Genomic DNA, 14160 nt, shown 5'->3' on the forward strand with positions numbered 1-14160 from the left:
AGTTGGGTTGGATCAATGGTTTTGGAGGAGTTGATGGTGTGGGCGTCTTTGGAGGCCAAGTTGGATTTGCATGGTTTGCATTTGGGTTCGCTTTACTTGATAATGTTGGAGTGGTTTGAGGCAATGAGACACAAGTTTAACTGTGGGGAATGTGTGATCCCGACGGAGGTTGTCGTTGTTTACGGGTTGGGGAAGCACAACAGTGTTAGAGGGGAGCCGCCGGTTAAAGTTCTGGTTAAGGTGATGATGCAGGAAGTCCGATGAGAATCGACAGGAAGAATGTTGGTTGTTTCATTGCCAAGGGGAGAGCTGTGAAGGGCTGGTTATGTTCGAGTGGAGTTGCTCTTGTGGAAAAGCTTATAAGTGCTGCTGCTAAAAGTACTTTCAGTAGAAACAAATCCAAGTGATTCCTCGAAGAAGCATCTAACAAGTGCTTTTTCGAAGAGCACTTCAAAGTGGTCCTTAAACACCCCTCTAGTTGAAAATCTAATCAAGCTTTTGATACAGAAATATTTACTCTAGAAGTTGCAGTCAATTACATGTTTGCATCCACAAAAATTGGATAGCAAAACTGGCTTTTCCAGCTTCATCCAAAAATACCATCAAAGGAGCTTGATAGGGATACATGTAGTAATTGTCAAGTGAAAGTACGCATGAAGTATACACATTATCGTCGATATCTCCAAAATAACATCACATATGCAGAGAATGGTTTACGCTCGTCGAATCCTAACCCCTCCACCACACAAAATGGCTACTGAGCAAGCAAGTCGTCACAGTAAGGGGATGATACGGAGCACATTCATCTGTTAAGAGTGGAAAAACTGTACAATTGAGGCCTCTTTTGATGGATCTACTGAACCATAAAGCCATAATACCACCCAAACAATAATCTCTGTCTAGTTTTTTGCTGTTGGCTAACTCCGGGTTTGTCAAGTTCAGTTGGACCGTTCAGATTCCTACAGTATCTGGTAGCAAGACAACACGAGAATGGCATTTCTTATCACAAAGCGTCATCATAGCAGAATAGAAATCAAAAACTCATTTCCGAAACAGAACATCATCATAGCGAAAATGCGAAAACAGATAAAATTTAAGGAATACCAAAGATACATTAAATATTGTCTTCCATGTGGAATGGCGATGCCACATTTCTTGGTTATTTTGTTACAAGCCCTAGTCTCCGATAACATTGTAAGAAAATTGTATTTTGTGCGCCTACAATCTTTTGGTGTAGCCTCCTTAACCGCACAGGCATCAAATCCTGATGCTAATATTACATTGATAACATTCCCTAATCAATATTTACTTCAATTAGCTATAAAAAAAAATTTCATGATCTGTTAGTCATCTACGCTGATCGAATTCCTTCACCTCATGTGTGAATGATGCAAAATAGTACAGCAAACAACACTATGAACCTAATGTCTTCCGCATTCCATTGTCAATATCAAAGACATTATAGCATTGAAAAAAGACCTTAACAACAGAGAAATACGAGCATACCTGAACAAAAAATACACTGCAGGAATCTTTAGTAACGAACCCTTCAAAAGCCAACCGCATATTTCTAAGATTTTTCATAAGGCTGCTTCAGAAAATATCTGATGAAGCACAAACGCTTCATTATAAAACAGGAGAACCCTTGATCAATTACACTTCAAAACCAAGGCATCCACCAGATATACATCTTTCCAAGATTTTTGTGGGCGACTGCTTCAGCTATTAATCGACGAGCCTGACCTTCTACGGCCAGTGGCAAAGATGGTGCCGCTCCGACACCAACAACTACTCCTTGCAACCTTGCCTCAATGTTACTGATTGCTCGCTGAAATGTTGATATATAACACAATTTAGTGATTGCTTTACAAACCATGGATCACAAATGCAACTTCTGATCTTAAATCCATATGCAGGTAACTTTAAGGAAAGGGACATCAAAACTTATCAATTCAGTTAAAATGTGCAACGGAACAGCATCACTACCGTAAAAAATTTCTTACTCCATCCCAACCCGTTAATATACTTCCACATTCATCAGTTGGATATTATTTTAAAAAGATGCATAAAATTTATAAAAATTTCAGATTATAATTCAATGCCAATGGTCATTGCATAAAGAAAATCCTTGCTCCTATTCTATCAGGCGGATATTGCTTATGAAAGACCAAGAAACACTACAGTGGACCTATAATGTCAATGCAATAATAATACAGGGTTATTCTGTCTTCTAGGGACAATTTACTCTAAGAAATGCGTTTTAGTCAACTTGCAACAGTTCGACATGGTAGGCCTTGCGAAAATCCCAACTTAGATCAATTATGAAATGATATATCAATGCCATTATTACCTTTACATTTAAAAAGAAAGTACGATTGTTAAGGTCAACCTGTCACAACAACGTCAATAGGAGATAACGAAAGATTGAAACCTGTGCATGTGGATTCTGAACTTCTACTCCACTGGACTTGTGTGATTTTGTCCATTCCACAAGAGGATCATGGACGAAAGTTTCAAGAACGCTCATTAAAGTCTCCCTATGCATCCTCAGTACTGAAAGTGTGATTTCACAGACCCTCAAAAAGATTCCCTCATAACCAGTGATGCCCAAGCCATCAATCATATTCTGCAGGTGTCATAACAGTCCCCATGAAATTAAATACCAGTAATAAGAAACAACTAAGACTGGATATGATTATATATCAATCGTTAGTAGATGAAGTATTAATTGTGCTCAGACTAAAATACTCTAGTCATGTTATATAATTTTGATAACCAGCACACCATGACTTTATTTTTTATTTTCGTATACAGATGTTATCTTTTTATTTTCTTTTTGCAGAAGGAGAGGTACTCATCAACCAATGTATAAACAGCCCAATAAAATATAGTTAAGTTTACTTTTTTGCTCCAAGAAAAAAAAGACAGTATTAGAAAACTTGCCACGGGAAACAACATTTATGCATACGCTTCTCTCACCTGAGTCAACCTGAAAGGCACCAGCTCAGGCTTCTCCAACTGCAAGCCTTTGTCAAATAAGCAACTGAAATCAACATGAACACAGTCTCCTGTTGTAGAATCAAAAAGAATGTTTTCACCGTGTCTATCACCCAGCCCTACAATATGGCCAACCATGGACCAAACTGCAGTGGTATGTGCATAAGCAATCCGAGCCCTAAACCAAGCAGCTGGCTCAGAAAAAGTGGTCAAGAACCATTTATGGAATACTGGGGGGAACATTGGAAGAATTTTGTCCTTCAGCATCACATCTTCTAGTATTTTACCTTGGCATTGATCATAAATCCGTTTGATATGAGGATTTGTCTTTTGCCTATCAAATTTTCCACAGTTTATATATATGTCTTGAAGTATATGCCGAAGTCCACGAGTGTGAGGCACCCATTCTATCATACCACAGTCCTCTGTCAAAGGAATTACCGCAAAGGTGCGAATGTAGAGTTTCCTCAGACGGCTTTCTGGGTATTTAGACAGCAAACGGTTTATCATTGCAGTGAACTCCATCATGCGGGCATCTTTCCTAAGGTCATCCTTGGGTTTGCAAAGGAATGGGCGTTCAATGCCATCACTGCCTAATAAAACAATCTGAAATGCCAAAGAGAATGATTAAATATTACAAAGATGATGTGTAATGAGTCTAATGACATAAATAATAGACAGTTCACAGGACATGCCCAAGAGACAATAGGAAAAAGAAAACTCCCCAGAAATCTTCTCCAAATCCACAGTTTTTGCGCTTTACCACAAGTTATATTAGAAATCTATCCGGTCAGTATTTGGACTCAGCACGTAAATTTAGAATTGATTTCCAGATGGTGATTGGTGATTTTAGCTTTTTATTAAGTTAGAAAAAAGGGGGTGGGAGGGTTTATTCTGCTAGTTCATATATTTAACAGCATTTAGGAGGGCAAACCAGCATGCATAAGAAATTTGGTAATATGATGCCTTCTCAATATATTCCCTGCTATGGCATACCACAGATTAATCACTTGAATTACAAGTATGATAAGATATAGAACCTACTTTTTTAGGCCGTTGAAGAGATGAAAGAATCTCAGCCTCATCACCAATTCCTGATATTGTAGGAAGATCAGTCGCCGAAAAAATATCAGATCTAAGTGAGTCACTGAGCTTCCCGTCATACGTTGGTAGGCTAACAGTTAGAGACTGCTGAATTGGCATGATAATTCCCAGGGGCATCATCCTCTTTAAGGCACTAAATTCAGTTGAGATATTAATCGCTTTTGCCTTTGACTGACCAGGATGGAAGCACAACTTAATTAAGTGATCAATCAGACTTGCAAACTGAACAAATAGATTGCTACCAGTATTTCCTTGGCTAAACCCTTTTCGTGCAGCCTGTAGGATTTCTGCAGCTGCCTCCCGCCTTGAAGGAACAGTTGATTTTGAAACTGCCGCCATAATCCAGAGCGCTTGTTGTGGGTATTGCCGGAGAACAGTTGTTATTATGTTTTTGACCAATCGAACAACTTCATCATTCTGGTGGCAAATTCTGGAAACCAACTGTGGTAGTACTGTTAACCACTGGTACGTTGGCAAATCCTTCAAACATCCTTGCATGATTTTTATTACCTAAACAAAATAAGAAAGGAACTTAAAATGGAGAAATCAAAGTTTATATGTAACTAAACAAATTTAAGTTCATCTTCGACATACAATAGCTACCTTCTCATGAGTTTTTTTCAACTCTTTACTGGAAGCTGTGCCACATGTTAGATACATACTTCCAAAGTCAAACCATAGGGTTAACAATCTTGGAAGTGCTTGAAAGAGATTTTTGTGACCCTTAAGAAGCCCCCTTGCATAAAATAACAGTACATCAGGTACATACGACCACCAAGGCTTCTCAGTGCTTAAATTTGGAGAACCAACATTAGCACTATTTGATGGCATTTTCCTTGCACTAAGTTCTATGTTTTCTTCCTGGCGTTTCCTGGCATCAGCAAGCAACTCCTCACAATACTTAGCAATGTAGAAATATCCTTTCTCCCACTTGGGCTGCAGTTCCCTCACCCTCGTATAAAGACATAATACATCTTCTTTCTGCTTTTGTCTAGTGTGTTGGATCCACCTAGTATAGAGGAGTAGGGTCTTTGCAATATCTCGATTCTCATTCAAAGCTTGAGTATCACAAACTAACAGCGGCTGGTTCAGTGGAACCAGTGAAAGACTAGTAATTGATGAAATTGCAGAGGAACCAACAATCTCTACAGGCATGTTCAGGAGAGACTGCTGCAACTGTGCAATGGCACCATCAGATCGCCGGGTGCTCCATAGAAGTTTAGCCTTCTCCATGTGAACATTAGGTCCACCTGTAGCTTGAGCTTCTAGAATCGCCTGGTTTGCTGTCTCATAATGACCAGCCATGCGACAGAGTTTTGCATATTGAAGCCAGCAGTTCCCAACTTGAGCACCCAAAGCACTGGCAGCAAAAACTAGTCTGCGGAAGGCCAAAAGTGGCTCTCTTGCCCAAAGTGACGGCTGTGTAAACCTGAGACGGTTTTCCCAGTTCTCCATCAACTGGGAGAACCCATGATCACCCAGTTGAAATGATTTCTCCAAGAAAGAATCATCAACAAGAAGAGAGTGAAAGTCCTCAAGCTCCCGTAGAAGGTGAAGTTTTACAACAAATGGGTAGGCCCGTACATAGGAATCCATGCCTGCAGCAGCGAGAGGAGCAATGAGCGCTTGCTTTGAGAGGGCAATTTTTTCAGCAACTGAGAACTGATCCTTCTTCATCATTGCCTGTAGAATCTTTGCAACATCCATATCAAATGAGGCATTACTTTCAGAACTGCTACAAAGTAGACCTTCTTCATCAGCTCCACTAAGATATTCATCCATCAAATCCCACCTGCCAAGCCTCCATGCTGCCTGCACACCTTGCATGCACCATGTTTTCTTGTACTGGGGAACCCTAGAGATTAAGCCATCCACATGAGTAACCATTGCCTGAAGGTGACACATGTTTAACAAACAGTTAAGGACATCAGAATGCCTTTGAACTGATGTTGGTTCCATTTGCAAAGCTTGTTCACAAGAAGTTAAAGCCTCTGCCCAGTTTCCCGCCTTTTTGTTTATTAAGAGCTGGTCCTGTAATTGTAATCCCATAGATTTACGTAAACATGCAAAGCCAGAAAGGCCATCAGGCTCATCTAGGCAGCTGTATATTTCCATTAGATATGAAATGTCTTCATCATCAAAGATGCCACTTTTATCAGATGCAGGGTTGAAAGAACCTGACTTTCCCCTCACGTATGACTCAAAGTACATTAAAGACCTTGCATAAGCCTGGCACCTGAAGGAGGCCCTGGCAAGGGTTACCTTAGGAATTGCTGACAACAGTTCTGAAACATATTTACATTGTACAAGGAGATGCTCCTGATCTGCAGAAGAGTTACGAGTTTGATCCTTTGTCTTGGATGCTTGTTGCTTAGAAGCCAGTGATTGAGAAGCCTGGGAAAGAGCTAATTCTTGTTTAATGTCATCCACCCATTGACCAAGATTATCAAGGAGAGTGAACACAGCTTGAATGCAAACTTCAATTTTCCCACCCTTCACTCCATGAGCTCCATCCCCACTGTTATCAGATGCTGCAACATCAAGAACATGTAGGATTTCTTCTGTTATGCCATGACGTGCCTCCTCCGTGCCATGACAAACAGCATTAAGAACCAGATATGGAAGCAGATATATTGCTGTCTGCATATCATGACGCACAATACCTCGACAGGAATTGAAAATGCTGCTACGAGAACCAGTGGCATGTGCAGTCAGCTTTCTTATCCAGGAGAATATCCATCTCCTGAATGACATAGATGGCCTGTAAATTGGGCCAACAAATGAAGAATCAGCAAAATTGGGAAGTTGAAACCTAGAGGTTAAGCAAGGGGCAATTATCTCTTTAACATAATTGGAGAATCTATCCCATAATCTCTGACCCCTTCTATTCATCTCACTGCTACCATCAGTACCCTTAATCCCAGATGCAGTAACATTTAAAGGCTCTTTGCCCTTTGGAGTCTCTGACGTGGATGAAGAAGCATTCTCATCTAAAGAGGCCTCACAACCTGCAATCTTTAACAGTTCCTGTATAGCCAATGCAGCTGAGTCTTGAATTACAGTGTCAGGTGCAGCTCTAAAAGCCCTTGCAAGGTGCTTGTGAATTAACTCATATATAAGGTCATCATCGGAGCATTCAATTTTAAAGCGTTGGCATGAAAATCCTTTCAGTTTAGCAGGATCAACCGCACCCAGGGCCCCAAGGCAATCAGCACAGACCAACTTCAGCCGCTGTCCAACTGCGGTCCTTGATTCTTCTGCGCATCCTCTTAGTAAGGATGTAATTAAAGAACTCAAAATATCCATATCTGTACCACCTTCAGCGGTTATCAGAGCTGTAACCTCTTCCTGTTTCAGGGTCAGCAACTTGCTCAACTCACAAAGTACCATATATCTCACATTTAAGCTCTCATGATTCAAACCATCAACGACATCACGCAATCGATCCTTCAATTTCATTGACCCTCGCACTTCTTCTATAGCTTTGTTCACTTCTATTAGAGCTGAAATGCTGGGCAACGGAGGGAACTCGCGTATATGCAGCTTTAGAACGGCCCTGTTATTTAGTACAAGTTCTTCCAAAATGTTTACCACTTTATCTAGATGTTTAGGAATTTCGTCTTGTCTCTCCAAAAAAGGAATAAGGGCAGCAAAAACTTGAGAGATTACATGTTTGGTGCTATCTGGCGATACTTTTACCAGCTGCACAATGAAAAAATGCAGTACAGAAAGACCCTCACTCTGGAGGGCTTCTTTACCAATAGCATGCATGAGAAGAACCATCAGTTTAGGCACATAAGTAGTAAGGTGAGAACCCATCATTTTAATCAGCATCTCAATACGTTGTAAGGCTTGTTTATGTAATGAAATGTCTTCTGCATGGAGCATCTTTCTGTCAATACTATTAAGAAGGCCAACAAAATGATTCCTCAAAAAGCTTGGAAGATCTTCACCACCAGTCAGAACTCTAGCAACCTCTTTTATCATCTCAGGAACTCTTGCTAACCTGTAAGCATATATGAAATGTTAATACGTTACATCTGTTGCAGCACAGAAGAACTGTACTAATACATATCCCTGCTACAGATATTCACAATTTCGCTAGTTAGTAGCTGAAAGCAATTAAAATTTAAAGTATTGAATTGCTCCGGCATATCTGAGTGAAAAGAACATTATAACCAACAGGATGCACTTGCAAAAACAACGGGGGAAAGTACAACTTCATACCTTCTGTTTATCTCATCTGAATCACCTCCATCTAAAAAGCATATGAGTTCATCCAACAGGGCAGGTAATGCAGCTGCAAAGATTTCTTGTTTGTCAGAACCAGTCTGCGTATGGTAAAACTGCAAAGCAACAACTAACTCTCGCGCATCTGCTCGATGGAGAGCAAAAGCTAGCACTTTTGGTAGCCAATTAACTATAAGAGGCACCAAATCAGTGTTTAAACACTTGGCCAGTTCATATAATGTTTCAAGTGCTTGATCATCATCCTGCTGAGACACTACAAGTTTCGGAAGAACAGTAGGAATCATTTGCTTGACAAGTTCTTCTGTTGCAATACCAAGAACGGATTCTGTAAACTCTTTGACCATAATTGGACGGCTAGACAACCTCACAGATAAAAAATCAAATAGTTCATTTCGAACATGAACAACTTTCGAAAGGATTAGTTCAAATCCTCCTTTAAGATGAAAGTAGCAAGATTTCTTTATCAACTTTGATGCCATCAGTCTCACTGTCATGTGTGGATTATCAAGCTGATCAACCAACAATAAAACAGAAAACAAGAACAATTGACTGTGAATGTCAACTGCAATCATTATTTCTGCTGTAGATTCCAAAAGAGTCTCAAAGATTTGGGGATCCTTAGTTTCTGAAAAGGCATGCTTCATTATGTTAAAAAACTCTTGTTCTTTACTTTTATTTGATGCATCCTCATCAGGAAATAAGCAGCTCAAAAAAGAATCCTCAAGGAATGAACTAATCTGAGTGCAGAATGCATCCCTTACAGCCTTCTTCCCATGAAGGAGTAAATATTCAACACATTTAATCCATTCAAATCTAGACACAATCAGATTCCTTATGCTCCCATGTACAAATATTCGGCGAATATTTTTCACACAAGCAACTTGGACCTCCTCTGACGATTCATCATAAAGAAGTTTGAGAAACAGAGACTGCAGATGGGCAAAATCACAATCCAAACTCGTTTCTCTGTTGTGCATATCAGGTGGATGTATCACTTTTGAACATGTGGTATTGAGTTGAACACTTTTGTCACACTCTGAACACCAGAATCCTTGCAGAAGATAATCCACTGTTTGGCTACGTTTCTCATTATTCATATTTAAAACTAATTTGCACCGACTTCTATTCATACCATCTCCATCATTACAAGAACCAAACAGGCATGACAAAAAACCAAGAGAAGAGGGAATAATATTCTTAACCTTCTCACTTCTCTCTCCCGCCAAGAACCTGCAAGTGCGATAAAAAATGTAATTTAAGGAACAGCAGAGTTAGTATAACATTACTACTTCTATAATCACAGCATCGGGACTCTAGAACTTATCGTGCAAATATAGGGCAATCCAAAACTACAAATGCATTGCAAAGCATTCCACTCCCAAATACCCCAAATAGTTCAAACAGAATACAGTTACAAATACAGTTTATGTAAGACTGTAAGAATTGTAAGTTTCCCTGCATATGGCCATCCCTGATAACTCATTTCTGTGATAATTTTTCAAGCAAGAAGAGAAGTTTCATAATTTTCTCCTTTTTCACCAATGAACATTAATTATAGGGTCCCATTTTCTATCTCCGGGCATTATCAATGTATTCATACATTTAAGAATTTTTATTACATAAATTACAAATAATGTATCTGAAAATGCAAGAAAAAATAAGTGAACTTTAGGTGTTCGCTTACTCAACAAGCCTTCTTGATATATGTGGCAGCCAACCGACACCAGACCACATGACAATCATAGGCATCGAGATTATAGCTTCAATAATAAGTTCTTCAAATTCATCATGAAGGCTCAAATCCAGGACTTCAAGCTGAGTTTCAGTACTTGTTATATTACCAAGTTTGCATGCAACTTGAACAGAGATGCATTTAAGTTTCCACAGAGGATGTGGGTCAGGAACTACACGAGGATAGGTCCACGGAAGCTTTAGGATGTACGCAAGGTCTGCAGCAACATTCTTATTTTTGAACCCCATACTCTCCATCATTAAGGGACCTGGATATAAACATAAAACTATTAACATTCACAATGATGGAATCACAACTTATGCCCGGAACTCCAGTACTTAACAATCAAACCCCAGAGAATGGGGTATTAGTAAGAATACAGACACAAGAAAATTTAGTGCAACAATAGCACACCATTTCCCAGCATCACTGAACAAGAACTATCAAACACACACACACTGGAGTTCCATATGGGAGATCTCGGTCATTAGTGCATCTCTGACAACTAAGACTCATCTTCAGGGGAAATTTTAACCCAAAAAATGAGATTAATATCCAATGTGAAATCATGCCTCTTTTCTGACTTCAGAATGGGTGCCATTTATTATCCAAGAAGGTGCACAAAATGAGATGATTAGGCTTGGATACTCAGCATTAACCAATAGACAACACCCAATGTACTTCCGGAAAAGATGAAAGAAAAGGAAGAAAGACTTCATCTGGAGAAACATAGAACTCTCATAAAAGATTACCAATTATCTTGAAATAATTTACGAACAAAAACTGAGCTAACACATCAATATGGCAAAAGCAAGACCCTTCTTGAGGACCCATCTACTTACTCTGCAAAAGCAGCATGCTGTGAATTCCTTCTAGGTAGATGGAAATATCAAGTGCAACTGAAATTCCTTGCTTTGCCTACATAATATCACTCTCATTTAGTAGTAGGTGAATATGGGTACACTAATGAAAAGTCCACAAATCTAAACCAATATACCTGCTGGAATACCCATGGCATCCATGCGTACATCTGACGAAAGATGCTTAGTGACAGATTGGTCTCTGGATAGCTACAGAAGGCAATGCAAAGCATGCTAACAGCTCTTAATGTGGCATCTGGTCTTAAAGAATCAGAATGGACACCAGGAGGTTCTAAAGATTCAACAAAAGAAAGTACCGATTCATGCATATAATCTGCATAATTCTCTCTTTCACAAGCAACTGTATGAGTAAGCTTGTGCTCCCCCTGAATATTAGAATGCAAACTCATAATATCTTCATCTACCTTTTGCCGTTTATTCTTGAAGGTGTCCAAATCCTCTATAGGCCTTTTTTCTCCAACCCTCAAGTTTTCATTTGATTTGTCACTTAGTGATGATAAACTCTGACAGTTACTGTTTGTAATTCTCCATCCAACAAGATTGGGACCAAGTATAGAGAGAGCTACTTGTAGGCAATCTATCAACGAGAAGCAGGGTTCTGGATAAGAAAGCACATAAAGGAGAGATTCTGGCCTCCAGATATTAGGTGGGCATATTTTTGCAATCCGTATGTATGCATTGCACAGCGCAACCTGAAATAGAAATTATTTTCAGGGCCCTAGAACAAAACAATCCCTCAGATCTGTTACCAATCCACAGGGCACAGGGCATGAAGGGGTCAAAAGAATAAATAATTTTCTCAAAGACAGCAGATGAAACATGATTATTAACCTTAAGCTCCTGGCTTTTAGTTCTCCCCATTGAATGAGAAAAGACGTCTAATAAATCGGCAGCTGTTAGCTCAACAACATCTTCAGGGCAATTACAGTGTAATGCATCAAGACAACCACCCAAGGACGAATCATAAACGATGTTTCTGCAATGTAAGCCCAAGTGTTGGCATGCCAAGGTAAAATTAGAATATAATACTGGATGTGAGGATTTCATTTATAAGTCACATATACAACAAAATAAAATTCCCCAAATAGAAAACTTATTATGCCACAAAGACCACTAATACATAATAACGACCAATAGCACTAATGACTCTTTGAACCATGTGCTACAGACCACATAAACGCCTGCAGGTTTGCCTATCTATATATGATATCTGCCACAGAACATCATGCATTACCTGTCTTTACAAGTCTAAATTCACTTCTCTTCTGTTTCATGCATAATCAACTTGAAACCCAGCACTGTACAGAGTGTCCCTAAACATCAAGATTGTGTACAAACCCAACTCGGAGACAAGTGCTTCTCAATCATTGAGAATTTTAATGGAAAAGTTCAGCAGTAAACTCGCAAGACCCTAAGAACACGTGATGTTTCTAAATGCATAAAAGAAGATGAACTAATGAGAGAGGTCTACAACACTGTGATGTGATTTAAGGGGATAAATAGTTAATACTAATCAATTTGACCCAAAATAGTATCATAATTGTAACAAAATGAGAAACATTGCTTTGAAAGTTCATTCAACAGGGTGATTTTCACTTCGCAATCCAAAAAAACTGTAATAGCAAACAATCAGAGTTTTGAGCATTCAAAGACAGACCTGAGCACAGGAAACCCCTCTTCGTCCTCCCTTAAGATAGTTGATATCGACTGAATAATATTCTGGTGAGGAAGGATGTCATAATTTATCCCTGATCCAACAACACGTGCAAATTCAAAACATGCCTTGCATAAAATTCAAATAGTTAGAATTTTGCAGAACAAGGCCGCTTACATATCTGAAACTGAATCAGCTCTATAATATTTCTTTCATGTTGCACCAACACCATAAATTTGAATTATATACTAAGAATGCCAGCATAAAGCAATCGATTCTCACCATCTGCAAATCAGCATCCCCATAACATAAGAGGGAACATGCGTCCAGAACAAAAGGCACATTAATGAGTCCTTCCACATACAGAGTTCCTTCGGTTAAGCATTTACCAAGAAGTTTTATCATCCAGGTTGCAAAAGGTTGCCACCTTGTTTTGCCAGTAAGGTTAATCAAGACACCAATCCCATCATCCGGTTTATTACTTGCCGGAAGATCCCCAAGATGATCAGGGTCATCAAAAATTCCATTGAAGGACTCACAAAAACACCTTAAAGTCAATTTCGTCGAATCCGTAATATTTGAAGCGTCTGCACAGACTGATGCCACACACAAAATATCTGAATAAAGACAAAGGCGTATTAGCCTTCTTGTGTGGATACAAAGGTCTAAATCCCAAACTACCCCATCTAATGGATCAGTACGAAAAACCAAAAAAACTTGTTAAATACTCAAATTATAACATCTTGTTGAACAACATTGCGTTCTTACCTCGAACAACAAGCATGGAATCAATGAAAAATTGACGGTAGGCATCCCGTTCTCCAGTACGAAGTAGCGCTAAAAGTGGTCCAACAGTCTCAAATATTACTCCATGCCTAGAACTAAAACAACAGAAACTACTCTTCAGCATAAAATCACAAAGAAAAGCGATCTAAATAACCACAATCACATAATGTTCGCGCGGAATGAGCTCATTTTCCAATCCCCAAATCCGTTTGGCAGTTTCAATTTCCCAAATCGAAGCAAAAGAGGCTGAAAAGCAATTAAACATTGGTGAATGAAAATTGAAATCCTTCGCTTACCGGAACGACGGCTCTGCGAAGAAAGGCAAGATGCGACCGAGCAGAGGAAGAATTGCGGTGGCCTTGCCATGATAGAAAACTCCGGGCAAATGCCTAGCAGTGATAACGATGAGCTTCAATACAGCTATCACTTCTCGCTCGTTCGCTGCAAACAGTGAAAAGTTACAATCAAAACGCCGTCGCATTGTACTTTACTATAGAGAGAAAAGGTGGGAAGGGGTACCTGAGGGAGATGGAACGACGGAGGCGCGGAGGAGGTCAGGGAGGACGGCGCGGAATCGGATCACCAAGTCGTCGTCGTAACGGTTGCTAGGAGGAGTGGAGGAGGCCGCTATGCGCTCTCGGAGCTCGTGGACGAGGCTCGACAGGTTCGCCATCCCCATTCTCTCTCATGCCCTCTCTCTCTCTCTCTCTCTCTCTCTCTCTTCTTTCCCTCCTAATTTCGAAGTGAACTACAAG

The 14160-nt window shown here is 39.7% G+C and overlaps 1 protein-coding gene across 2 annotated transcripts; it reads right to left on the reverse strand.

The window, feature by feature from the left end:
- Positions 1–478: 478 nt before the first annotated feature.
- LOC103422174 (serine/threonine-protein kinase ATR) lies at positions 479–14160 on the reverse strand. 2 transcript variants are annotated; one of them, XR_011581382.1, is made up of 16 exons: positions 13925–14160; positions 13702–13846; positions 13388–13500; positions 12902–13236; positions 12623–12747; positions 11797–11941; positions 11082–11657; positions 10927–11002; positions 10037–10352; positions 8329–9582; positions 4705–8107; positions 4042–4611; positions 2980–3603; positions 2432–2626; positions 1507–1828; positions 479–968 (listed from the first exon to the last, which is right to left on the reverse strand). XR_011581382.1 is itself a non-coding variant. In XM_008360209.4 (15 exons), exons 1-15 carry the CDS (start codon positions 14082–14084, stop codon positions 1661–1663), a joined length of 8205 nt encoding a protein of 2734 aa, XP_008358431.4. In that variant the 5' UTR covers positions 14085–14160; the 3' UTR covers positions 1417–1660. The 2 variants fall into 2 exon arrangements, 1 of the variants encoding a protein (XP_008358431.4); XM_008360209.4 differs by lacking the exon at positions 479–968 and having other exon boundaries at positions 1417–1828.

The sequence above is a fragment of the Malus domestica genome, chromosome 05, assembly GCF_042453785.1.
Source record: "Malus domestica chromosome 05, GDT2T_hap1".
NCBI lineage: Eukaryota > Viridiplantae > Streptophyta > Magnoliopsida > Rosales > Rosaceae > Malus > Malus domestica.